Source organism: Excalfactoria chinensis, chromosome 12 (genome assembly GCF_039878825.1).
Source record: "Excalfactoria chinensis isolate bCotChi1 chromosome 12, bCotChi1.hap2, whole genome shotgun sequence".
NCBI lineage: Eukaryota > Metazoa > Chordata > Aves > Galliformes > Phasianidae > Excalfactoria > Excalfactoria chinensis.
The window spans coordinates 17,816,721-17,844,691 of record NC_092836.1 but is presented as its reverse complement, the minus strand read 5'-3'; the positions used below and the strand labels follow the sequence as shown (position 1 = coordinate 17,844,691).

The following is a 27,971-nucleotide window of genomic DNA, read 5'->3' as shown; positions in this document are numbered from 1 at the left end:
TGTGTTCTCTTGCAATTTTTTGGTACAGCCTGCATTCCTACTCCCTGCTGCCATTCGTTCTGAGAATCGTCTCTAACACAAGCATTTGTTTGTAGTGAAGTGTACTTCTTTCAGTCCTAAAAAGGATTTCACAATAAGGGAAGTTCCTGCACTTCAGGCTTGGCTTCACTTGTCTTTGACTACATTCAAATAACTTTGTAGTGGAAGGATGAGAATAGCAAAGGAGAGTTGTTTACATGGTGCTGGGCCATGCTCCCGTGTTGTGTGCAGCTAGGTGTTGCTTTGGTGGTGGTTGTGCTATGCCCAGCATCTCCCTGGAGCTGTTGTCTCCAGCTGTCTGCCTTTAGAGGGTACTGATGCTCTCTGGGAAAGGGATGTGTGCCAAGCTTGATCAGCCCTCCTTTAGTGTCTGAGATGCGTGGTCTTGCTGTGTCAAGTGGGACCATGTCATGTTGCTGCATAGTGGGAATCTCCCAGTAGCTCTTTCAGAAGGGATGAGGTGTCAAAGGGATGTGAGATGGTGTCAGTGGGAGCAGAGGATCCAGTTCTGGCAGTCATCCTGGTCCTTTGAGTATGCAGCTGTCACCTGGCCCTGCTCCAAAGCTTTGCTTTCTTGGTGTGGAATAATACACTCCCCCTTCCCCTTGTCTTGTTTCAGATGAGGCCCGTTCCAAGAAGTGTGGGATCCTTGTTCACTGCCTTGCTGGCATCAGCCGGTCTGTAACAGTCACCGTCGCCTACTTGATGCAAAAACTCAACTTGTCCCTTAATGATGCCTATGACTTTGTGAAAAGGAAAAAATCCAACATCTCCCCAAACTTTAACTTCATGGGCCAGCTGCTGGACTTTGAGAGGACTCTGGGACTAAACAGCCCATGTGACAACCGCTCACCCAGTGAACAGCTCTACTTTACCACCCCCACCAACCACAACCTGTTTCAGCTGAACACACTAGAGTCCACATGAAGAAGACACCATCTGGTTGGAAACTTGGGCATCAAATTGCTTCTCTTGAGCATTTCAACTCTTACAAAAATCTGTCTTGCCAGCCAGCTCTGGGAGGACTAGCTTCTCTGGGCAGATGTGTCACGTTGCTGCTTTAAGAAGGCTAGTGCCGTTCACTAGTATCCCAATGAAAGTGGTTTGAATAGGTAGCCTTTTTACGGGGCTTATCTAACACGGGCGATGTTAAAGCATTTTGAATGCAGCTGTTACCAGCAATAACTCATTTCCTGGGTATATTGGGACCGTCAGAGCACGCACGTGAGAAGAGCTACCAGGGGTTGGCTTGCTGTGGAAAGTGAGGAGATTTATGCACTTGGAAACCTTGAACAAAAAGTGTTGGGCCAAGACTGTTTTAAAATCCAAGTTTACTTTTTAGATTTAAAGGAAAAAAAAAAAAAAGTAGATCTTACTCAAGCTTTGGGTTCAAACTCTTTTTAAATATGTAAGTTCCTGACTGTACAGACGAGGTTGCAAAACCGGTATTTTATTCTGTTTCTTGTTTGATCATTTATTATTTTTTTAATCAAATGTTTATATTGACCAAATGCATTTTGCACACTTTGTGAAGCCTTGGTATGTCCTGGCATATTACTGGGTACTCCATAGAGAGATACATGCTGCTGCTGCTGCTGTTGTTGTTAGCATCTAGTAGGAAGCTTTGTGATGTGTGGAAGGCCAATTGGGCTTAAGCGCAACCCCTTCACCACTCCTGCATTCGCAATCACAATCTCTGCACTGATTCAGCCAAGGTGACTAAGCTGCAAGCTTGTTTTAATGCTACCCCTGCCAAAACACTGCTATTGCCCAGAGGGAAAACTTTGTAGCCACCAGAGTTGGTAGAAGCATGTCTGAGCCCAGCTTTGTTTTCTGCTGTCTGTTGACTGATTTAAAGTCATCCAGCTGGCCTGAAGTCATTCCAGCTTTTTGAGAACAGAAAGGAGGTGTGATGTTGGCATTCCTGGTGCATGGTCGAGTCTTTTCCACGCGTGCACACGTCTGGGGAGTTGGATGACATGGCACGAGCCTAGAGCAGAGCGGGGGTTGCACAGCAGAATGGGACTGAATTGGCACACACTGAGTGTGCAAGAGGAGTAGAGAGATGTGGAAGTGAAGTGATGACAAGAGTGTCGTAACAGAATTTTATATATATATATATGAATATATATATAATAACTGGCAAATTCTGAGATGACTGGAGCTTTCAACAGAAGTTCTGATTTTTATTTTTTTCTTCCTCTTTCAAATAACTTTATGCTGTGCCTTCTATTCTGAGAAGACTTGTTTATATTTTTGGCTAGTGTTTGGCAAACACCTTATACCAAGCCGGGAGGGGGAGGAAGTGATAATAATCTCTGGGAGGAGAGCAGAATGGATTTGGAGATTTCTTTATTGGCTGCAATGTAGTCCTTCCTTTCTCCCCCCTTCCCTGGCCACTTTAACTCTCATTTAACTGAAAAAAAAAAAAAAAAAAAAAAAGCAAGAAAAAAAAAGCCACGGATTTTTTTCTAAGTATCCAATTTTTTTGTACATTTTTCAAGAAAAATAAAAATAAAAAAAAGCAACAACAACAACAAAAAAAAAACCTCCATCTGGAGGAATGTTTGATGCTGTCACATCCTGAAAAAGTTCTTTTTGTTAAAGGTGTTACCAGAATGTTGGAATGAGCTTCTTTTCTTGTTTTCTGGTTGTTTTTTGTTTGCCTGTTCATTAGGTTTTGTTAGTAACAACGTTGGGGTCATGGGTCAGTAGGAGAGAGCATGAATGTAAGTACGGTTGTGAGTGAGCAAACTGAGAATATCTGAATTTCATCTTACCTCATCGAGGAATTTACTTTTTCAGGGATTTTTTGACAGTGCATCTGTATTGTGTTACAGCTGAGCTGGTTTGTAAAGGCTTCCTTGTGCTGTTAGTCGGCTTTTTTTCTTTAAAAGAACAACAACAAAAAAAGAATCTGATTAGTACAAATGGAGCTTGTTAGTGAGGAATGGTTCTGCCTTGTGAGTTTTGAAGGAAAACTAGTGACCCCATATATACTGATCCAATATTGGGACTTTGTTTATATTACAAATAAATATTATTTTTTCTTTAAAATTGATGTTTGTCAGATGCTTGTCTAGCCTCTGTCTATATAAGGGCATGCTGTTCTCCTATCCCTGTTTTTTAGTGGTTGATTAGTTTTCTTCTGTGACCGTGAAGAGCATTTGTTGGGAGATGTTCAAGTGTGGAGTTTGGTTTCACGCACAGTTTAATTTTTGAGAGGGGTACATGGGAGGATGAGGTGAGGGAGGGGGTACTGGATAAAGCAGGTAACAAAGAACAGCTTGAGAATGGGACTGGCCTTGACCCCAACCATTTCTCTGTGCCAAAAATAAAAAGATAAAGAATTTTGCTGTTAAGCATGGCCTGTGAAGGTATAACAAAGCTTTGATCACAACTGCTGTAGTAAAAGATTTTCTTTTTGTAGGAGAGCAAATAGTTATTGCCTTGCAGGCAACTGGTGACTTGGTCCTGTGGCTCTGTTCACAACAGAGCGGGACTTACTGTCCTGAATGCTGGCAGAGCCATCTTCTTTTTTCCTGAGTGCTGGTGCAAGTGAGCTATTAAGAATGGTTTAGGAAATGCTTGCCATTTGCAACTCACCTGGAAACAGACAAGAACTGGCTGGTGCTTGTTGTAGAGCTGAATGCAGAGTCCATTGTCCTAGCTCAGGAGAAAAGAGTATATGTATAATTTTTTTTTTTCCTTTCCATCATTCTTTTTTCTGATCCGAGCAGCAAGAAATAAAATTGCTATCTATTTAATTGTTTGATTCCTCAGCTTTGTGGGTATTTGTTCTTCTAATCCTAGAGTCTGAGCACAAAAGATCTCTAGTTTTATTCCATAAGGAGCTTGGGCCATTGCAGGAGCTTAGGGAGTGTGCACAGTGAGAATTTTTTTTACTCCTTGACTGCGTGGTGGGAATCTATATATTGATTAGAATCTTGTTTGTGTCTCAGAAAAATGAAAATATCTACCTGATATGTGGGGGAAATAAGACCTTTAGGTTTTTTCCTGTAATTGGAGCATTTTCCAAGCCTTCAGGGAGCAGCATGCCTGCCTGGTCCTCAGCCATCATAGTTTTACCTGTCTTGGCTTCCTTACTTGGGATATTTCCTTGGAGACCCCTTGTCTTGTCAGAGTAATTCAGTGAGGAGACAAGCTGACATTAGGAAAGGGTCAATGCTGGAAAAAGGCTTACATGAGGGAACAGAGTGTGGGGTTTGTCTGCACTCCCTTGCAGAGGTGGGCATAAGCACTAGCTAAGCGTAGGAGCAAGGGCTGAGTGAGAAAGCTGGTTATGTTCAGATTGGTGGAATTTGGCAAGGAGATACTGCTTCCCACATGCAATAGAGTGAAGCTTCTTGGTTAACCCATTGATTGCAGAGCAAGATGCTGTGTGGTTCTCTGCTCTACAAAACCAGGCTCCTGATCTGGCTGCAAGGTCTGTTACTGGGTTTTTGTATGTGGTGCTGTAAGCCCTTAGCAAATGTGGGATTTTATTTTTTTTTTATTTAATTTTTTTTTTTTTCCTGACTCATTGGACCCCCTTGACTTCTCTCTTGAGCAGCTAAAGGGATTGCAGGTTGGTGCTTATAAAAAGTGTCTCCCTTCATTTCCATTAAGGGCAAAAGTTTAAGAAGCTACTTCTAAATGCTTCCCATAGGCTTTTGCATAGTCCATCCTAGTCTGTCTCCTTCAGTGCTCATTGGCAGAGCTGGCTGCTTACTCTAGCCAAAGAGGGAAGGGCAAGGAGAGCAATTACATACTGAGCATGAGGGTAACTACATGTGAAACAGGGGAGTAAAAAGAGCATGTTCCCTGTGCAGTGCAGCAGGGCTTATTTATGTTTCCTCTGATAGGGCATAAGCAGGGGTCTTGGGCTCTGAACAGTTGCAGAATGAAGATGGGAAGGACTCTGCAGCACTAGAATCCCAGGCAAGCAGCACACAAACTTAGGGCTTCAGAGTTAGTTGTATCTTGCTTTTCCTCTCTTGTCTACTTTTATTCCTCTCCTAGGTACTTACTTCTTGGTGTGGCATCCAATGCAATTCAAATGAGATGTAAGTCAGACTTCACATCACATCTTGCCTCCTTTTGTGCCACCCAAAGATGCAATTAGGGAATCACACTCTTCCTGCTACCATCTGAATGCAGAGGCTGATCTCTCCAGAAAAGTTACTTTTGATGGTGTTTTTCATTTTCTATCCTCTGTGTGAGAAAATCCAGCTATGTGTAGTGTTGTAACATCATGTAGTTTGTTTCATCAATGCATCTGTGTGTTTACAACTGATCAGCTCAGTCTGACAGTTATGTTCTGGGCTTCTTAGGAAATATGTGAAAGTGGGATTTCCTCTGGATGTCAGCTCAGTTGCCCCTGTGTCTTCTCAAATATTTCTAGTAATAGTATTTCAGGTCAGAATGCTTGGTTGGTTGAACTTAATGGAATGGGGAAGGGAGATAAAATGTCCAGAAGGCTGTGAGAGTCAGAAGCAGCCTCTGGGTCCTGTTTGTCTTGTCCCTCAGGAGAAATCTCCATCAGCCTGGGAAGGGGCAGCCATTTAGTGCATACCCCTCTCTGTCATGTCTGTCACCCCCCTGTGGTTCTGGAGTGGTGGGACAAAGGCCTCTTCCTGAGCTAGGAGAAATTGGAGCACGGTGGAAATACCTTGATAAGCACTGTATCCTTTTAATAATCTGGCTGTGTATCTGCTTTCACCCTTTCCCTCTTCAAAATACCTCCAGGATCTACTCTTATCCCTGTGCATGTTTTGCTGCCTGGGAACATGTGGAGGAACCCTGGCTGGTGGCCTGGGAATGTCTGATGGGCCTGCTGATGACTGTTGCAGTGGCTGCAAATGCACAGCTGAATCTTGCAAAGGAAGCATGGAAGAACTTGACCAGAAGTTGTTCTTCAGCAGCTGGTGGCAGCTGAACACCTTTGCCTGTGGTGTCTGTGGCAGATGTTGGCAGTCCTGATGGCACTGATGGAGCAGCTGGAGATGACAAGCCACTTGCAGTCAATCTGTGTGAGTTTGTTGTGCCTCTGGGCTGCCCTGCTCAACTGTATCTTGATTGTGTCACTGGTCCAGGAACTCAGTCAGAACGGAAGCTGTGGTTCTGCTTTGGTGGACAGTCAGTGGTTGGTGATTAATTACTGGTTGGAAATTAATCACAGGGCAGGTGCAGACACCCAGACTGCTGACACTCAGCATCTGTGGTCAGCTTGGACCCACCTTACACCATATGGTGGGGCCCCCATCTCCACGTGGTGTAAGGTGAGATCACCAACACTCCCTATTCAATCTTTCTATTCTGCTCTGGTTGTTGGTGGTCACTGCTAAATCTGCACATGTTTTGCATTATCCTTTTTTGCTTCCTTGCTGCTTCTTTTTGCTCAAAATAATTGGGATTTGAAGTATTCTCACCTGGCAGCTGTTCCTATGAATCCGGAGTCCTTCTGCAGGAGGCTGGAGTCTGGGCTTTCTCTTAAATATCAGGGCCGGTTGGAAATGGAGACCAAATGCACCACAGGGAAGATCATCATGGCTGCTCTGTGGCACAAGGAATCCAAAAACATGTAAGGCCTTGAAAAGTAGCTGGTAAGGGAACAAAGTCCAAGTAGAAGAAGAAGAATCCAGACAGGTTTATTTTCCTACTTTATTTATTTATTTTTTTCCCCCGGAGAAACATCTGGCTTATGTAAAGTCATTTGCTGGGGTTTCTCACTGCTTTTTGGTAGCAAAAATAAAAATCTCAGCATTCAGACACTCTGTACTTCTTCTCTTCAGTATCTGCCTCAAGGGGAAACTCTACATAAATTGAAGTTCTGTTTTTATGAAGTTCACTCTTTGTTTCTGGTTGTATTGTCTTTTTTTTTTTTTTTTTCCTTCCCCTCTTCTTTTCTTGTTAGGAGGGCTGTAGTTTCACTTGTGGTTTTGTCTTGTTTTTGTTTTTCTTTCTTCCTTCTGGGAAATGAGGTATGATAAAACCTGCACAAAAAGGGAGGGACCATACTGATGTGTTGGCGAGACCCTGGTTACTGATCCAGTGTTTATGAAAGCCTTCTGCTAGTACGGAACAGCTCTAAGGTTGAATAGCAGATGAGACCCAATAGCAAGACAGCATTTTTCTGTATTGGAGATTTTCAAGTGATAAGAGATGCTTGTGCCCTCTCTTGTGGTGTTTGCTCCTGCCTCCCCCAGAGGTGTCCAATTCAAAGCCACATAATTTGTCTGTTCCTCTCCAGTGGTGCAGTTTTGTTCTTGCTCTAAAATTCTCTCTTTCCTATCCCTGAATGGCTGATGTCCTTTCTGCCGCTTGGAGCAGGCAGCAGTTGTTGCAGGATTCCTCCTGAAAGCCAAAGCAAGATTCTCTTAAAGTTGCTTGAAGCAGGATGCTGGATGTGAGTTTGAAGGGATTCTGGATGCTCTGTCCAGAGAGTCGTCTCCTTAAACAGCATAATGATCAGCTCTGCCATCAGTTCTGTCTGCGTTCTTTTCACCATTCATCACCTTCCTTCTACTCCTATCCAGGCTGCTGTCTTCAAGTGACCCTGCACAAGAAGTTCATGCAGCCAGGCCTTGATCATGTGTCGATTTGGCAGAAAGCTGAGAGAGATGTTTGGGTAAGGCGATTTCTTTATTTATTAAACAAGAATTTTCACTATTAATTTGTTCTTCAAATAGCTTTCTCTCTCACTGGACAACTTCCTCCTGCTAGAGGACAGTCCAAGGCTGCTCCAAAAGGCAGCTTATCTGTCTCACAGCTCTGACTGCTTCCTCTGTCTCTCCTTTGTGTGGGAGGTGTTTTCTCTTTCACAACTTTTGCTGACTTCTGTGGATGCTAGCTTGTGCCCAAGCATGCACTGATAGTGCAGTTCAGTGCTGAAATTTGCTACTGATTTCATTTATGTTTCTATAGCATGTTTTCCTTTGCAAAGGGAAGGACTGAAGTTTGTTTGGGGAGGGGCTGGAGTGTTGTTGTGTGTTAGGAAAGGAGTGATTCTCCCCCCCAGCTGATACAACAGTAGGAGAAGCAGAAAACTGAAGTGCCCTTGGCTCTATGCAGCACTGCTCAGTGACAACTAGAAACATCAGTATGTTACCAGCGTTGTTTTTCTCCTAAAACTAAAACACAGCATCATAGCCATGCTATGAAGAAGAACAACTCTGTTCCAGCTGAAACTAAGACAACTGGAATGGGGCTGCCTCACCTAGAGAATGGTGGCTGTCCTAGCTAATGTTAATTGGCCACCAATAGATGAAGATGCATGCGGGAACATTCTCCTTGCCTCAGTGTTAAAAACCAAGCTTTGATGTCTGGCAGTCCAAAGTAAGTCCCAGATGTTGCCATCCTGAAATAACTATGAATAAAACTAGATGAGGGTTAGTCATCTGCAGTCTCCAAAAATTCTGTCCAAAAATTCCATCTGTGAAGATGGAATTGCTTTTGTCTCAGGAGATCTTCACTCTTCTCTGTGAAAGTTGGGATTTTTTATTTATTTTATTGGCTTTGTAATGTCACTATGTATCCAATGCAACTGCCTGTACAGCAGAAGCCCAGGGATGTTTGTAGGTCAGGCATGGCAGATTCTCAGTGAGACTCACAGGTAGTATTTAATTGCATTCCAACAGCAGCGAAAGCAGTAGCAAGGGTAATAAACGAATTATAAGCTACATTATGAAGCTGACAAATGCCGCCCACTCATTACCTGTCTGTAACCACACATTGCTAGCCAGCCTTTGTGAGAACTGATTTTGCTTTTCAGTGTCCAGCTTGTTCACTTAATATAATTACATTACATGTAGCAATCAGCCATTCCTTGTGAAATAAGAGGAAGATGCTTTTCCTTGGGGTTGTTCTCTGAGTGCTGAAATGTGGGTAGCTCTGGGCTGGAGGATTTTGAAGGACACAAAAACATGATGTGGCTGGGAGGTCAAGACTCCTCATGAACAATGGGAGTGGGATGTGGGTGTCAGGATGGCATATTGTCACTAGGGCAAAAAGGCTGTGCTCTGTTCATCTCTGTGGTATTGAAGAATAGTACCCTGGGAAAGAATGCTGAGAAAAGACACTTCTTTTTTTTTTTTTTTTTTTTTTCTTTGGATAATTTCCAGATCTTGGGAGCGAACTGGGTTGTTGTATGATGACAGCTCACTCTGTGGCTGCTCCAAGCCCAAGGTGTTGCAGGAAGAAGTCCTAGTAGAGTTTGTTGAGGCTCCTGCAGAGAGGAAGGGGGGGGGAAAAAAAGGATCAGCTAAGCTCCGCTATTCTTTTTGCAGTAGCTTGAGTTCAGGAGAGCTGAGGATGCTCAGTCTGAGGAGAGAAGCCTTGGTGTCTGGCTGCTGCCATTGCATTGTGTCAGTCTGTACCAAATACTATGACTGCGCTGTGCCTTGGGTGCAGCTGTTCTTCTCTCACTGGCATAGGCACCTTATACTGGGACCCTTCATGGGTGATGTAGCTGAGGCCTACAAGCAGAGAAGTAAGGTGAGAATAGACTGGGAAAACACTCCAGGATCCAGCTACCCATGGCAAGCTAGAATTCCTATTATGCTCTTTCCCAGGCGCTACTATCAGCTACTGTTGGAGACAGAGCAGAATGGAGCTTGGTCCAGCCTAGTGGCTCTGATTCTTCTGCTCTTGTGAGCAAACGGATCTAGCTGTAGTAGTCCCTCTTCATTGCATGGGAGTTGGACTAGGTGACCCTTACAGGTCCCTTCCAACTCAAAGCATTCTGTGACTCCAAGATTCTGTCCTGGAATAAGCCATGCATGGTTGACTGTGGCTGCATGCTTGTGAGGAAGCTTTATGGTGGCTGGAACTTGTCCTCTCTCTCTTTCTCTGTTTGGAGAAGAAAGATGCCTAAGTACATGGCTGGAGGAGGAAAATTCTTGAAGTTATTGTATGTCTGTTCTCGAGAGTACATTGAAATGCATGGGCAACGTACTGTAGGACAAACAAAGCAGGGAGAGAAACTTCTGCTCAGCAAGCACCCCGGAGTTCTTGTTCTTCACTACCCCTGGCTACTGAAATTAACAGCTTCCTTAGGTGATGGAAAGCTATTGCTCTGGTCACTAAACCTGCCTCGTGTTTTTCTGAGTAAGGCTAGGGCAAGGCACCATTAAAAGTGTTTCCTTTGTTTGATCCGTCATCTCTCATTGCTGTGTAAGTATTGTGCTTCTGCTTAAAGGAGAAGAGGGTGACATGGATGTAGCTGGGCGGGCCAGAGCAACTTATCTCTTCAAGGCCCTTGTGTGCTACTTTAAACCATGCTACAGTAGGATGAGACACTGTTTGGGAGAGCAAGAGTAAGATGGTTTCCTAATGTTCCTGTTGATCAAATGGGCCTGCTGAGTCTCCTGATCTACTGTGGAGATATGTCCCAAGGAGGACTCTCTCTTAATCCTCATAATCCTTTGTTGCTGCTTCCTGCCCACATACACTAGTTATTTCCTATCAATAGGGAGTAACCTCTGTGGAAGATAGGATCAGATTCCCAGGAATCAGGCTGTGGTAAGAGTGAAGGAAGACTGAGGAAACTGTCCCAGTTTTAGGCTAATCTTGTACGTACATGGCTGGATACAAATAGGAAGGAAAATGTTAGCTTTAGTATCTGGTGAGGGAAAGGTCATCTTTTGCAAAGAGTAGCCTTAGTTGTAACTTTAGACGTGCTAAGGCTGCTGTTTGATCTCAACTTCAGCCGAAGGGATGAGACAGATTTTACTTTGTGTCTCCGAGGACGAGCTTGAAAAAAGGACAGGGACAAAGGGGCTTCAAAAGCTGTATTTCATGTTGCTCTTGTACTGACTGAAACTACAGACGGAGTGCTTTTTGATTTCTCAGTTTGGTTTTGGTTAAAACACTACATGAAGAAGAGAAAAATGGCTGTGTGGTTTCTTATTTTTTTCTGAAGTAGACATGCTAATGGGTATTACTGTTTGGCATTTAACATTGCAAGGACACTGGTGAAAATACAAAAGATGACAAGTCTTTTCTTCTTAACTGGAGTGGGTTGTCGGAGGTCTAGAGTTGTCCCTTTCTCCTACCTAAAGCTGGAACTGGAGCCTGTAGCAGGTTTCATGACACCTTTCATGTGCTCTGGGTGGAGTGTGCTGGAACTGTTTGTGGTGGGAAATTCTCTCAAGACAGTTGTTTTTATAACCCTTTTTGGACATTCTGCAAAACTCGTGAATTATCTTCTGTCTTACCTGAATCACAACACCATACGCAAAGCCTGCCGTTGCCTCTATGTGTTTAATTTGCAAGCAAGACGAGAGCATGTGCGTGTTTGTGAGAAATTAATTACTTTTACAGAGGCGTGTGAGGTTCTTTACCCATACATTCATGCGAAGCTGTTGTTGTAGTGCAACCTGGTAACCAGGCACATGACTACAATGCAATAAGGCATGGACACTGGTTGTTCATCTCCACCCTGAAGGCGGTGTTGCAAGTTCACAGAAAATCCCATCCTGTCCTTGCAGGTATGGACTTGTTTGGCTTTTCACTATCTATCCTCTTCGGAGGCGTTTAGTTCTATTGGTGCTTGCTGTTTTATTTATTGCCCAACTCTGAGCTGGTTGCTGCTTGTTCTTTCAGAAGCTTTACACACTTTGTCTTAGATTGAGTTTGTGAAGTAGAGGTGATGTCCAGAACCCCTGCTGTTTCTTAGAAGGTTTCAGACTCTTTGAGTTAGTCCCAGGAGAACAGATCACACCAGACTTGATATCTCCATTTCCCACTTCAGTTGATTCTGGCCCTCCCAAGATGGTTGATTTGTGCCTGAAAGTCAGCAGAAGGGTCGTGCCATGTAGCTTTCAATAGCATACCTAAAAGGTTTTCTTTGCTATTTTCTTGTTATTGTAGCAGGTTAAGTCTACTTCATTATAAACAGTGTATCCAGTGTATCTATGTTCTTATAAACAGTACACAGTTTAGTTCTGGTGACTTTTTTTTTTTTAAAGTTTCTTTATTTTTTTTTTTAATAAAATGTAAGATGCCTTTTGTCAGTGTTGAAAGTGAACTCTATCAGAGATAAAGAGACATAACCAGATTTTTTCTTGAATATCTGGTGGCAACCCTATGCATTCCATTTGAGAACTTGCAGGTAATGTATATTACGTCAACAGGAAATTAAGTCACAAATACACACACAAAAAAAGGTTTTTTGTTTGTTTTGTTGTTGTTGTTGTTTTTGTTGTTTTTGTTTTTAGCAGGTTTCAAGACTGCACTCAAATTCCATTATCAAAATGGAAAGCAAGGCTACATATTTTTTGCTGTTTGCAGGACTGTTTAGCCAGTGTATCAAAATGCATGAAATTATTTGCTATAACTTGAGTTAGCCCTGCACTGTGCCTTCCCTGCATCCTGGTTTTAGCCCGGACAGTTTTAGTAGCACACCAGTATTTGGCTGTTGCTGAGTGATGAGTGCTCTCTACACCCCCCTGAAGGGAGGCTGTGGTGAGGTCAGCCTCTTCTCCCATGTAACTGGAGATAGGACTAGTGGGAATGGCCTCAAATTGCAGTGCAGTAAATTCAGATTGTATGTAAGAAAAAAATAATTGTTCTCTGAATGAGTGTCCAGGTGCTGGAATGGGCTGCCCAGGGAGGTGGCGGAGTCACCATCTCTGGAAGCGTTCAATAATCTTTTAGATGTTGTACTAAGGGATGTGGTCTAGTTTGGAAATACTGGTGGTAGGTGAGTGGTTGGACTGGATGATCTTGGAAGTTTTTTCAAACCTTAGTGGTTCTATGATTCTAATTATGACTCCTGTGCAGCAGGCTGGTAGTTCTGAAGACTTCAGTCAGGGTGATTAACAACTGTACTTTAATAAAAAATGTTCTGCTAAAGCCTCCTGAACTGCAGCCCTAATTACTCTGAAGCCTGACGTGCAACAATTGCAAAGCTTATAGGATCACCTGAATCCAGTTAATGAACCCTCTGTTCCAGCTTGCTGTGACTCATAAATTGCGTAGTATGAATTCTGGTCTCCCCTGCCCTGCTCCATTCCCTAGTGAATATTTATGCTGTGTGTTGCCAAAGGTGGTGGTAGGGTGCTTTGAATAAATTAACTTAATATCTGTGCATCCTTCCTCTCATTATTTCAAGGGACTGTAAGGATTGAGAGCCTGGATGTTTTGCTTTGGTCTCAAGGTGACTTCCTTCAAGAAGTCACCAGTGGCTGCTACTGCCCAATAGCTCTTTTCAGGCTTATAAGTTCTGTGAGACATCAATACAGCTCCACTCTCTGCTTCCCCAGAAGTGCTTCGCATCTGTTAGAGAACAGTTAGGAGAAACTCTTCTCCTTGCTAGCATTTTGAGATCATTTGGCCCTTATCATGACAGGAAAAAGTATTAACCCAGAAATAATTTGTTTTTGTTGGAATACTTTCTCTCCTGGTTTCAACCCTTTGTGTGTCAATTTGCTTCTGCTTCTGCAATGCTTTCAAAAGAAAAAAGGCATACTGACCCCCAAACTACCCGTCTTCATTTTTGACAAGGTTGCAAGTGGGTGGTCTGGGTTTAGGATGCTCAAGGAGATTCAGGAGAGTGGGACTCTGTGTGAACAGTGGGAACTCAATGATGGTTTTGGTTTAAAGTTGCTTTTTCTTTTACAGATGGAGGGCATAGGTGAGGTTTGGTTTTGTGGCAAATTGTTGTGTTAAGGAATCAGCCTGAGCCAGGAATAAGCAAAAGTTTGTTATGAAAGTGGTGGTTTAGAACTTCCTCCCTTGTTGACTTCTCATCTTAGATGTACTGTTTCTTTAAAAGATTTAACCTAAATAGAGTTATACATAGATTTATAGGCACGCTGTTTAGACACACTGTAAAATGCACTTCTTTATGCCTTATGACTACCATAATAGCAAGGAAGCCCATCTGATGAATTTAGTGGCAGGAAGCAAAGTAAACATCCGAAGGATGTATTGAAGAGATTCAGAGGAAGGGTAGGACTTAGCAACATACCAAAGGAAAGACTTGACACCAGTTACATTTCTGGTCCTGTAACTCCAGAGCAGTTCTTTACTAACATAATGCCACAATCCTTTACTAAACATAATGCCACAAGCCATTTGTCTTCACTGCTCATGAGTCTGGGTTCATGGTTTTTTGGTTGTTGTTTGTTTTTTGTTTTTGTTTTTAAAAAAAGGAAAGCAGATGTGAGGCGTAGCATTAACTGTCCCTAAACTGTGGCAGCAATTCAGCAGAGAGGAGGATGTGTGCACAAGATCTTTCTCTCTACCTTTGCTTACACTCCAGCTGCCTTCAGATATGGGTCAAGCTGAAAAAATTCCAACTCCCTTGGAGAGTGTGAATATGGAGTATCAGGTTGGGGGTTTTTGGAGGCTTAATTAAATCTCTTGAAACTTGAAAGCCTTGGCTAAGAGGGGAAAAATGCTAAATGATTCAAGCATTGCAGCAGAGAGGTGAATGAAGTTACAAAGGAAAGACAAATGTTTTTTGCATGCTAGAAACAGATTTTAGGCCAGTCTGTTACATCTGTGGGGAGAGAACGCTAGTGTTTTATTATTATTTTTAAGAGCACAGCTTAAAGAAAAAATGCTTGGTGGCATTTAGAACAAGAAAGAAAACCAAACAAACTTCCTTGGAAATGGTAATGAAGGGGAGATGATGGATAATGATGGAGACTTTCTATTAAAACTGCAGCAGCATCTCTGGCTGTTCCAGCCTACTCAGAACCTGCAAAAAACCTCTGGTGAGCCACGGGCTGAATGTGGGAGGAAGGGTTTTTCAAGTAGTACCCAACTACTGTGTGCTTAACTTTCCCCCTCTGTTTGAATGCTGCTCTCTGGTGATAACAGGCATTTATCTTCTGTCCGATGTCTGGCAATGGGTGAGGGAAGTAGGAGCTGTAGTATATATAAATAATGGTTTTAGTTGCTTGGATTTTTGTTTTTTGTTTGTTGTGTTTTGTTTTTCCTTATGGAAGAAATGTGTAATGCGTTGTCAGGCTGAAGCCAACTTGGCTCTGACCTCTGACTCCAAGAAGCCAAGTGACTTGCAGTGGCATTGTTATCTAGGTGGCTCGGGAAAAAAGGAGAATGCTTGTGATCCCTCACTGCTGCCCAGAGGGTCTGCTGGGTTTCCTCAGGGTGGGTGGGAAGATGTCACTGCTTGCCTCTTCATCAGGCAGAGCAGAGGTCAGCCATAGATTTCACTTTCTCTTGTTAATGAATATTTGTACTTTGGATATTTTGGAAGCTGAGCATGAGAAGACCAAAACTCAAACTTGTCAGCTTTTTGGGGGAGTGGGAACTGGCTGTATCCCATGCACTATCTGTGGGATTGCTTCACAATCCGCAGCCGCTCCATGTTTCGGGAGTGCCTTGTACTTCCCTCAGAGATGCTCCAGGTCCTTAGGACTTTCTCCTGCAGGAGCTGGGCACAGAGGAGCAGAGCAGTCTGTTGTGCACCCAAAGGGAAGAAGACTGTTCCTGGCTCCAGCACAGATCTAGCTCCCTTAGATCTTGTCCACCCACCTTCACCGTCTTGGCAGGGTGAGGAGGAAGCTTGGCAGAGCAGTGTGTGAGTTGTGCTGCTGTTCTCTGCTAGAAGCAGGCTGTCCTCACTGTGTGACACAGTGATAGATCACAGCCTGCTGGTCGAGTTGCAAGAGCAAGCGCTGTCTGACTTACTGGAGATGAGTCCAGCTTCCAGCAGGGCTGGGAGGAGTTGCAGCACTGAAGCTCTTGTTGCCTTCTCACAACTTACTGTAACTGGTGGGAGTTTTCAGCATTCCCTAGAGTGGGACAAAGATTTTAAACCCTTACCATGGGGCAAGTATTCAGGAGGCTTTCATCTTTGGATGAAAGAGCTGTTATTTACCTATCAACAGTATAATTCCCCTCCCTCCTACACGTTACAGGCAAGCTCCTTGGGGCAAATGGCGCTGTAATTAAGAGCAAATATTTACTATGAAGGACTAGCTGAGGCCTGGCTGGGCAAGCAGCCACGAGCCTTGTCTGCACTTGTCTTATGTTTGTTCCCTTTTTGAAAGCAAGGAGTCGAAATCTTTTGTCAGAGGAGTGTTTGTGAGGCACTGAATGGGTAGGCTGGGCCTCCGAAGCAGCCAGGAACCATCAGGCTGTTTGTTCCACGCCTAGGAAATCCCCCAAAAACTAAGTTACTTGTGTCTAGCTAGGGGTACTTAACGTCTTTTGTTAGGGGCTGCTCTGAAGCGCATCTACAAATCAGGGTGAGTGCCGAGGTAGGCTTGCATGCAGGAGGCACAGCTACCATCATACTACAAGCAAGTCGTGCTTGTTGACATGCTTTAAAATCACAGTTTAACTTAGGTTTCATTTGCTTCTGCCTTCCCGTTTGATTCCTGTTGCAATTCAAGAGTTTACTTCCCAAGCCTCGAGTTCCAGTGTTGTGATGCAAGGAAACTTGGCTCCTGAAGAAAGCAGGCACTTGCCAAATTGCTGTGTCTGTTTCACAGGTCAAACTCGCAGCCAACTCATCTGCCCTCTGCCACGCTGGTAAGCTGCAAGGATGGCTGACAGGGTCCTTGTCCATCTTTTTGGCAAAGCCCAGCAAGCTGAAATTTAAATGTCAATTGCGAGTAAGAGGAACAATTGCAAGGATGTGGTGTGTGGTTCAACCATTGCTGGTGTAGTAATGCAACAAGGCATGTGATTAGACTTGTGAATTGCTGTAACATATCAAGATACACAACACAGATGAGTAAACGTAGGAGACACGTATGCAGACATGCAGAGCTTGCAAAGAAGAGAGTAGGGTATCCAAGCAATGCCAGCACCAGCTTTCAGGCTGCTAAGAAAGCCATGCAAGTAACTGGAGAGCTGCCCTGCTGCACACTGATGTCTGCTATAAAGCTCAAAGCTATGGCTTGATAGAGCTTTTGAGAAATGTGTGATCCAATGGTCTGACTTAAGAGATTTTTATTTGTTCATCCTCATGGTGGAGGTTATCATGTATACTTTGCTGCAAAAAAGCTGAAAACGGGCACATGCACCTACCTGCCCGGAGCTCTGATCATTAGAGGTCTGTTGCTGTATTTAGTGTCTGTTTCAGATATTTTTAAATAACCTCCTTTGCTATCAGAGAGAAGCTGTTCTCTGTGGCTTTATTCTGACCACTGTGATGTTATTGGCAGCTTAGCTGCATTGCTGAGGTGAAGGCAGCGTTGCATTGCATGCTGCATCTGGGAGGGCTGCACAGGGGATGGGCTCACAGCAGTCAAGTTGCAGAAGAGGAAGCAAATGAGCTAGAGGCCCTGGCAGGCTTGAGGTTATTGCCCCTTATGGAGGGCAGGGCTCAGCAGACAATATGCTTCCTTGCAGTGGCTTTATCAGAGCCCACCTCCTGTTTTGGTCCATCGTGTGTGTGTGAGGAGGAAGTGGCTGCGCTGCTGCTCCAGCTTGGGCCATGACTAGCGTGCTAATGCTGGCAAACCTCCCACTAATCAGACAGCTTGAGTGGGACAAAGCTTGCTAGCTGATTTTTGTGTTAAACCCAACTCCATCCTCTTTTGTGAGAGAGTGCATTTTTTTACTTTGGTGGCAAAAACAAATGCCAGAAGGGCTACTGGGTCTCTGATTTGGCTTGAACAAAGGAGCTGTCTGTTATGGTGTGTCTTGTGCACGTGGACTGTAGGAGAGGAACATGACTTTTGGTTCCTGATTTTTGCCTGTGAGCCAGACATCTAAACTCCCTTCGTCAAGCCCCCAGGATTTTTGCTTAATTCTTTAAAGGAGAGATGTGAGTAAAACTGCCTGGAAGCTGTGCTGTGCCTTCTGAAAGGGAAGTAAGTTTTGGAATTCTGGTCAGAGAAAGCGTATCTTGGTTTTTTGGGGGAATGAGTCCTGCATTTTTGTTGGTTCTCATTTACTGCTCTTGTTTCCCGGTCACATTTGCCCCTATGTAGGTTGCAGGCTATGTGTATCTGAAGCACTATGCTGTAAAAATGTAGTGTAGGAGAACAAAATTTTGCTATTCCCATCTGTTACTGCTATTTCTTGGAGCTCTTTGTGTTTTTCTTATTAAAACATGTTCTGGAAGGTGAGAGATGCCTTGGAACCCAGGCAGATGCTAGCTCAGGCAATGCAGCTGGAGGTCAAACGGACTTTGTTTTAGCTGCTTGATGTCTTTGGACTGCTTGAGACACTGCCTGGTAGGAAATCCTATGGGTCCCAATGAGATGCATCTCAGAGTCCTGAGGGAACTGGCTGATGTAGTCACCAAGCTACTCTCAGCGATATTGGAAATGTTGAGGCAATGGGGTGAAGTTCATGGTGAGTGGGAAAAAAGGCACCATCACACCCACTTTTAACAAAGGTAAAACAGATGACCCCAGAAACTACTGACCTGTCAGTCTCACCTCTGTGCTGGGAAAGCCCAGGGTATGGTTGGCTTTCTGAGCTACAGTTTGGCCATCCAGTTGTACCCCAAGTCTTCTCCAGTGGAGCAGCAAGCAGTCACTAGGCCTGAGTAGAACACTGCTTTTTTAAAATTGTTTGATGTTTTGTATTGAGCACAAGCCTGTTCTTAAACTGAACGTACAGGAGGAAGAGTTAACTCTTTCTGCTTGAGCCAAGCCTGGAAACAGATGCTGGATGGCTGAGCATTGGAAATCTCTTCGTGCCAGGTATAACAAGGATCATCTGGACAAAATGTGTATTTGCTTGAGACAGCTCTGTTTTAGGCATGCACTGAGTGCAAAAGGAGTTTGCTGTCTACTGGAAGAGCCAGGTCCCCAGCCTAACAGAAGCTGGATTCAGTCCAAAGTGTCTGGATGGCATATGGTATTTACTGAAATATGGCATTGCTTGTGTAAGCGATGCACCCTTCTCCCTCACTCTGAAAACCATCTGGGCTTCATGTATGAGCAGTTAAAAGCCAAGAGCAAGAGAGTATCTGATACTGTATAGCTCTGGCAATGATACTTCCATTCTGGTCCCTCCACCTTGGGTTTCCCTGTTTTTTTGCAGGCATGGGAGTCTCAGCCATGCCTTGGTGTCCTATTATTATTATTATTATTATTATAATATTATTTTTCCAGCAGTAGTTTTAAACAAGATAGGGTTGCATGAAGAGTTTGCGTAAGGCTTTACTGCCTGGGTAAGAAGCAGACTTTCTTGTCTGGGCCAGGGGACAATTGTTATGCTGGCCAAACCTTTCTCTGTTTCTAGCTGGCATCTGTAGCCTGTAGCTTCGACTCTCCTGATTTTTACACCACCTGGGTCCAAGCTCCTACAAGTGAGAAAGAGATATTAAGCATGTTTGTGTCCTGGTACAAAGAGGCATTTTATCCAAAGGGAGCTAAGAATTGCTAGGAGAGGTTTGGGATTGGTTAGCGTTCCCTGTTCTACATGTAGCCAATCTGAGAAGAGAGGGTTTGCTCAGCTGCTGTGTTGGAGAGTCAGAAGGGGCCAGGAGAGTGCAGAGAATTGCCCCCTGCCTTTAAACAGTGAGAACTTAGCTGTGCTTTTCATTAGCTTCTAGAATAGGGTTTAGTTAAAGGTGGTGTCCTCTGCTGTTTTTGAGGCTTTGTAACTTCGTCTTACCTGTGCACACACTCTGTGGGTTTTGTTTCCTAAAGGGAGCATCATAAGACAGCCCCTACACCACTGATCTTTCTGGCAGACTGATCCCTCTTCCTTCCTGAACCTGATAAACAGTCCGAGAATCTGTGTGTGAGTGCATGTATGTCTATGAATCCCACAGCTTGCTTCTCTGGTTCTTGGTGTGGTTTTTATATCCTTCCGGCAGTGTTTCTGTTGCTGCGCTGCTTCTCCTTCTTATTTCCCTTTCTGCTGTGGTTTACCAGCTGCTGCTTATTGTGAAGATGGAGGTGATACTGCACAACGCATTTCTGAGAACCTTGACCTGTACTTTCCAGTTTCACAGCCTGATGCAATCCTGAGGGGTTTCTGAGGTAGTTAAAAGTTTCAGACACCCCTGAATAGACATTGCAATGCTTTCTGTAACCAGCTTGCTCTGAGGGCTAGCAGTTTCTTGCTGGAATGTGGGTGCTGTGACTTGCGTGTCCCAGTGTGAACATGCTATCCCTGTCTGTGCAGAGCACTGTTGCACATCAGAGCTCTGCTTTGAACCTGGGTTCAGCACCAGTGGCATAATTCAAATTGTTCCCAGGCTCCAGCTGCCTTTTGCCTAAGGAAGGTAAGTTACAGAGGCACTAAAACTTTCAAGCCCAGCACTTTGTGCTTTTTGTGGCCAAAGGATCACATTCCAGCTATGCTTCCACTGTTGGAAAATGGAAGTGCACCCAGTGTGGACGCACCCATCAAAACCTAGGGATTGGGAGGCTTGGTAGTTGCACCTCTCCTGTGTGAGAAAAGCTGGTTCTCATGGGCTGGGACTTCTGAAAGCCATGTGGGGCAGTGTAGTCTTTTCGGCTGAGAGGAATGCTTCTTCTACAGTTCTTGAAATAGTGTTTGTGTCATTCTTATCTCTGGAGAGGATTACAGTGAGAAGTGAGTTCTCGGAACTAGGCTGGTCTAGTCTTGCACTGTCTCCAGCTCTTCCAGCCGAGTCTCTCTTTCCTAGAGCACAGCTGGTGCTTGAAGAGCGATATGTTTGTCTCCATCTTCCACACAGGGAGGAGGAATCCCATTACTGTTTTCCCTTCCTCCATCTCTCAGAGCCTGAGTGAGCAGCTCAGCATTTATTGGCAGCATTTAAACAGGTCACTTCAGTACTCAGGCACCCTTCTCTTTCCCCCCCCATGCCTCCTTTTTGCTACTTTGGCAGATTGCCATTGCCTGATTGACTGCATTTCAATTCATCTCAGATATTTAATCTTCTCCCTGGAGAAAGATAGACTGGAATGAAGCTTTTGCTGCCCTCAGGAAGGAATCAAGAGCTTTAGAGTGTTACTTCATTCAGTTCAAAAACAGCCCTCTAATAACACAGAGGAGGATGTGCTGTGCTGCAGAGAAAAGCCAGCTTTAAGAGATCATATTATCTGTCTTTACCTAGCCTTGTGCTGTTTCTTGTAGAGCGGGAATCAAAATAACACTGCAGATTCTGCCGCTGAGGTGATGGGAGCCGCTTGAACTGGTTCCATCTGCATGTTCTGGAGGAAGGCCTTTCTTCCTTCCCCATCCTGGTCAGGACACTTGGTGTCAAAACTAGGAGTTCTTTTTTTCTAAACTAAGGTGCTTGGAATAGGAGCAGTTCTGTGTGATTTTGATTTATTTATTTATTTATTGTCCAATAGCTTGCTCCCTTTCACTGGGAGTACCTCCTCAGGGAATGGTGGAAAGAGGTAGTGCTTTCACCTTGGCTGCTACTTTGCTTCCTCCTGAAGCTGAATACAGCTGCCACTACTCTTTTGCTTTGAAGGGAAGTGGCCTGCAGCTTTATTTGCATGGTATGGGTGGAGATGCAGTAAGAGGAAATGAAGAAGCCTGCACTAACAGCAGCGGCTTTTGTTTGTCACCAATACTGTGAGACTGGCTTCCTTAAAAAGCAATTGCTGACTGGCCAGCTGCCACCCCCTTTGGGCTCTGACTGTATGCTCTTGTCTGGAGCACAGAGCAGAATCCTTCTGATTCGCTCACTACAGGTTCTGCTGCATGAGACAATGGGAAAGATATGATGCTCTTCCCCAGGAGTTAATATTGGATGAAGCACATGTTTAACCGCGGTAGGTCGGGCTCTCCAGGCATTCTCAGAGCAAGACCCCCTCCTCTTTCCAGATGGTGAAATGTCTCTGAAGAGCTCTTGGTCTGGATAGATTTTTTTTTTTTTTAAACTGCTTGGCCTCTGCCCAGTGGAGTCTCTGAGGCTTTATGGGAAAGGATTTTCAGTTGCTCAGTAATGGTGCTGCGAGCATTTTAATGGGTGCACTCAGTGGATCATTCAGCTAGGGATGGAACTGCACTGCTGACCACAGATGTTTGTGCATATGCATTGATTGCATTTACCTGTAAAGTTACAATCCTTACTCAGTCCATGCTTCTGGTATTAGGAGCCTGCTTGTTATTCTGTATCTGTGTTCCGCAGGCCTCGGTTAAGCCAGTTTCCACTTCCTTTTCTGCTGTGTACTGCTCTGTATCTTCCTGTGCCTTGCACCCAGTTGGAAAGCTGCTGCATCACTGGGCCTGGCTGCCCAGCTGTGCTTGTGGGAAATGCATGACTTCCTTGGGGACTGCTGGCTGGTGATGGTTAAACAGCAGGCTGGGGACACAGACAGTCTTCTTTGCAATCCAGAACAGGACATGGTTTCTCTGTACCTCCCTAGAAGGATGTGTAGGCATACTGAAGCAGAGGATAAGAGGGAGCAACTTTTTTTTTTTTTTTTTTTTTTTCCCCTTTCTCTTCTGAATGGGAAGAAGAGGAGGAGGGAGAGCTCTGAAAACCTAAAAGGTGAAGGTGTGGTAAGACTAGTGAGGATCTAAGTTTGAAATTAGGTATTTCCCATTTACTCTGAAGCTAGGATATCAAACAGCTTCCAGAAAGATCAGCATGAGGTAGATATAAGAAGCTGAATTGTTCAGTGGAGAGACTTTTATTATTTTCTTTATGTGGACGGGTTGTGAATTAATGCTGTCTGCTGGCAGGGCTTGGACTGATAGCTGAGGAAATCTCTCACTGGTGTGTGGACATGTCTGGGTACCTTGCAGCATCCTGCCTTGTCCCATGTTGTTGCTGTGGCCTTGAATACTGCTCTGTTTTTTGAGATGAAAACAGATCAAGGACTGTGAAAGCCAAAGCCTGCAAGCAGTTTAAGATCAATCTAATTTCTCCTGTGAGGTGCGTCTTGGATGTGAGGGAAAGGGAAGGTTTTGGCTGCAGTGCTGCTCCAAGGCTGCAGCCTTGTGGAGAGGAAGATGGTTTTGTTTAGTTTGCTTACATACAGAAAGCCTGTCAAAATAGGATTTGGGGGAAAAAAAAAAGGGGGGGGGGGAGGGAGGAGGGAGCAGGAAGTCTTCCTGATGGCATTATTAGAAGGGAAATGAATGGTTTAAGTTCAGGGACGCTGCTGGAAGTACAGTGCTCAGGGACAGTGGTGTCGTGAAAACCTCATGACTTCCTGAGTGTGGGGTGTGAATGTGATCAGGAATAAGCAAGAAAGGGCTAAATATAGAAGCTGCTGGCTCCTGTCCTGCAATGGTGGCTCTGCCCTCCCTGCAGTCCTGGAGATAGTAAGTTCTGCCTATTGTTCCGGTCACATTCTTGTGTCCCACGATGGGGCCTCTGCAATGGAATGAAATGAAGAGAAACAGATGGGAAAACAATAACCCTAGGAATAAGCTCTGAGCTTTGCTGGCAGCTTCCAAGAACCCATAAATCCCCAAATGCGTTTGTGCTAGATTAGGGAACTGGAGCAAAGCAAAGGTCAATTACTTGCTTTCCTGTCTCCCTGTGCTCCCAGTCCTCAGGGGAAGCTGTCTGCGGGGGTTCTACCTTACAACAAGTCATTGCAATGTTTCCTTGGTCTTTTAATTCTGGCCTCTTCTTCATCTGTCCTGTCTCCAAGCTCCCTGACATTTTTGTTTTCATCCCCTTAGATAAAGGGAGTGTGCAGCAAGGCAGCTTGCCATTCTGTCCTTCTCAGGTACAAGGGAGGGACCCTTGGAAAGTGGTGGTGCAGTCTTTCTGAGTTGCTGATAAATACAAAAAGGAAAACCATTAGTGACTGTGAGCCTCTTGGAATGAGCAGCTGACTGAAGCACTGAGCAAGGGAGTGTTATGTGTTTGAAATGCTGCATATGGTGAACATGGAATAACTGGATGGTTTGGGTTGGAAGGGACCTTTAAGATCACCTACTTCCAACCCGAGACACCTCCCTCAAGCCCTGTTTGCTCACAGCCCCAACCAGCCTGGCTTTGAGTGCTTCCAGGGAGGGGGCATTCATAGCTTCCCTGTGCAACCTTTTCCAGTGTCTCACCACACTCACAGTAAAGAATTTCTAATAGTCTAAATCTACTCTCTTCTAATTTAAAGTCATTTCCCCTCATCCTGTCACTACCTGCCCTTATATACAGACTGCATGTGCTGGGGCTGTACTGCTGCAGCTGTGTTGCTACAGCACTGGAGCTAAGTCTCTTAAAGCCAGACAGGAATCTATACTCCAGCATTCATCACCCTCGTTAAAATTCCCCCTTTTTTTGTTTTCTCTGCATTCTGTTCCCCAAGCATATATTCTTTCAGTCACCATTCTTCGTAGTGTGCTTGCTCTTTCCTTCCACTGCTGTGTGCAAAACAGCTGTTGCTGCTCCGAATGGACAGATATATCCATATGCCAGCAAAGAAATGGTGAAAGCATTCATGGGCTGAGGTGGATAGTCCAAAGCTGCTGAGACTGCCAACCAGGCCTGTGTTTTAACAGTCTTTGGATTGATTAGGCTTGATATAATTTAAGCAAAGTGGCATTTGTAGGGCGCAGATTTTCTCTGTAGCTTTTTACAGTTCTGTGTGCAGGTAGATGTGTACTCTGGATCTGTGATAGTTTATTAGCTTTATTTTTCCTTGTGCAGCTTTGAGTAGGAGATTTTTTTTCTTTGCATTTATAGACTGTTTATGCTCTTGTGTTCTTTGTGTACATGAAGCCACATAGGAACTTAAGTGACAGGTAAAAGGTGAACTTGAAATCACCACAGAACACTGTTTTGTGCACAGGGAAGTGTATTGCTTCCTTTGACCAAGTGCTGTGCTGTAATGCTTAACATGGTTTTTCCTATGCTGCATCCTTTGCCATTCTGCAATGCTGTGATGCAGCTGGATGTGATGAGCACACGTTACAAAGGGTATTTCAAAGGCAACATCTGGGAAGTGCAACTGGCTGCTGCTCTGCTTCCTGTGCTTGTTTCTGACACCTTGGCAGGCTTTCCTAGGAACACACAGCAGGCATGGGGAACTGTTCCTGTGATGCTACAGGATGTGAATCTTCCTGTTTTGTTACCCACCTCAGCTCTATTTAGGGTGAGCCCTGCTTCCTGCTCGGAGCCAAACAAGGTACTGTTGGAGGTAGATTTCATGAGGGAACATGAAACCCCTTTCCTAGGGGTTGTAGCCACTCAGAGCCTTGTCATGTTGTCTGATTGGGTTATGGGAGGAAGAACTGGAGAAGAGACTCCAGGCTGATTCTTCTCTTTTAGGGTATTTTTCCCATTTCTGTTGTCTCAGGGAAGAGTGGTTTACACTACAAGTCAATAACCTTTTCTCAAATGAAAAGTAAATATTTTCTCAGCAGCATTTTCTAACCACTGCGGAAGAAAGTAGAAGGCGGGCAGGTGACAGGTATCTTTAGGTGTCATAGCTCTGGTACCATGAACTAGATGGATAACACTGGTGAAACCAGCAGGAGCAGAACTCTCCAGCTTTTAGAGAGGAAAGAGAAACCTGGGCACCTGTGCAGGTTGGGGATACTGAGTGGTTAGATGGTGCCCAAGAGGAGTCAGTTAATGGTATGTTCTGTTCTCTCGCTGCCAGGAAAGCTGGGCTCTTTTTTTTTTGTCCAGTGCTGGTAAGGGGACAGTTGATTTCTGCAGCTCCATCCTGCAGGAGCCAGAGCATGCCACTGCCAGAATACTCTTCTGCTTGGCAAAGAATATCTCATTATCTTGTGTCCAGAAGGGAAACAAACACAGCACACTGAGTAATTATCTCTGCCATCCTTTCTGCCTCTTTTTCTTACGGTTAGCACACTTGCAGTTAACTCAGTTAACTCCAAAATGCTTTTTTTCCCCTTCTTCCTCACAGTTCTTGCAGTTGTACTGCCCTGAGCAACCAAGGCATGCTTGAAATAAAGCTGTTGCCTGTTCCTGCCCTCTTTGGTTTAACTCTGCCTGTTGGGAAAACCAAGAGATCCAGCTCTCCCAGACAGAGCAGTGAGACATGTAAGGGAACCAGGGACAGGCTATGTACACCTCTCCGCTTGTCCTTGCTTCTCCTTTACCCATCATTCTTCCACATGAGCCCTGTACATAGCCACGAGTCTGAACATCCAACAGAACTTGTTGCTGATCAAACCAAGCTGGGGTGTTTCTGGGAAAGGCCTCTTCCCTCCACTGAGTTTTCTTCCCCCTGTTCATACCAGCAGTGGAGGAGCAGGAGCACTCAGCCAAGGGAAAAATAATGTGATTACTGCTAATTATTTATCGTCCTTGTGAGTCTGTCTGCAGGGCTGCAGCTTGGCTTGAGGACTGTTCTGGGCATACTTGACAAAGCCAAGGGCTTGTGACAGCCATCCCGGGACCACAAAGGCTGTGGATACTTCTGCCAAACTGCAGCTCACTAGGGCAGGAAGCTCCATTTACCTCCTTGCTGAGAGGCCAGAAAACTAGCCAAGGAAGTGAAGTCAGCAACCACAGACAAGGATCAGCCATGAATTCTTGCTCATCTTTCTTTGTCTCAGATATTTGTCTTGATATGGCAAGTCAACATGCTTAGCTAACCTAAAACTGAGACACTCTTTTCTTGCAGGCACGCAGCATGGCTATTTCATGTACATGGGACATCTGTTTGAGGACATGTGGGGAAGATGTAATATTTTGAGAGGCCTAGAAGACAGCGAAGCCACTGGCTTTTCTTTCCATGAAGTATGGGGTCAGGCATCTCATGCTTCTCTTGTCTTGCAAAACTAAGTGCTGCTTTTTCAGAGCAGAAAAGAACTGAAGTTACTTACCCCAGCTGCAGTCAACTCACACTGAGTATTTGTGCGGCACTGACTTTGCTGATAGCTGTGAGGAATTTGCATTTTTTAGACTGCGAAGGGCAACAAGGCTTGTGAAGGGCTTGGAGAATATGCCCTAAAAGGAGGGACTGAAGGAACTGGGGCTGTTTAGTCTGGAGAAAAGGATGCTGAGGGGAGATTTTACTGTTCTCTTCCGATATCTGAAAGGTGCTTACAGCAAGAGCAGGGTTGGTTCTCCCTGGTAACAGGACAAGGGGAAATGGCCTCAAGCTGTACCAGGGTAAGTTTGGGTTGAATATCAGGAAACACTTTTTTACAGGAAAGGTTGTTAAGCACTGGAGTGGGCTCCCCAGGGATGTGGTTGAGTCACCATCTCTGGATGTGTTTAAAAGCCATTTGGATGTGGTGCTCAGGGACATGATTTAGCAAAGAGTTGTTAGAGTTAGGGTAATATGGTTAGGTCATGGTAGGACTCGATCTTTAAGGTCTTTTCAAATCTGAGAAATTCTATAGTACTAATAACAGGTAAATTGGACAGACAGATGTTTAATAAGGCCTCACCAGGATCTGTGTTTTCTTCTGAGCACAGGTAGGAGTAGTAGATACTGTGCAGCCAGATGGTTTCATTTTTTCAGGAAGATTAATTACCTAGCATCGACTGCCCAAGCACAGCATCTGAGAAATAAGTTCTTAGGGCAACACGTGAGCTATGTAGTTGTTCCCTCTGGAGCTTGCTGGAAAAGTTCAATGGACTTTTTTCCAGGATGTTGGTGCCTAGATGTTGCATGGTTCCATATGTTGCACTGTCTCAGTTCTTAAGCCGTCTGTTAAAGCTTGTGTAGTGGGCATGTAGATGTATTAAGGAAGGAATGACCAAAGTCTGAGTGTATTTTCAGGATCCTCTGTGCTCAGTGGGGAGCAGCACTCCTGATGACTTCATGATGACCTCTCTTCCTGCTGTGCAGGACAGGTGTTTAAGTCTGACAAGCTTGACGAGACTGCAGCAGATACGGCTACAGGAGCATGTTTTTGTCTCCTGGATACTCCCACAGCTCTGCAGAAGCACTCTGAACAGCCACAAGTAAGTTGGTCTTTACAGCTTGAATTTTTGTGGACCATGTCTCATTAGGCAGTTGTGAATGAGAAATGGTATCTGGAATGGCAGTAAACTTGGCTGTGCTAATCTGGTAGCATTGGAGGTGACAAATGGATTTAAAGACTATTCTTTTGAGCCATGGCTTGATTTGGAGTTATCTTGATCTAGGTGGTCCTAC

At 44.5% G+C, this 27,971-nt stretch overlaps 1 protein-coding gene across 3 annotated transcripts in view; it reads left to right on the top strand.

The window, feature by feature from the left end:
- The window catches only part of DUSP7 (dual specificity phosphatase 7), a 46,242-nt gene that overhangs the window by 4,356 nt on the left and 13,915 nt on the right, over positions 1-27,971 (top strand). Inside the window, exons 3-4 of one of the 3 annotated variants that reach the window (XM_072347169.1) lie at positions 7,578-7,669; positions 27,594-27,778. In XM_072347169.1, coding sequence (XP_072203270.1) covers positions 7,578-7,669; positions 27,594-27,778 — 277 coding nt within the window. Of the gene's footprint in view, positions 1-658; positions 3,771-7,577; positions 7,670-27,593; positions 27,779-27,971 lie in introns of those variants that run through there. The other 2 variants (XR_011905101.1, XM_072347170.1) reach the window with 2 other exon arrangements.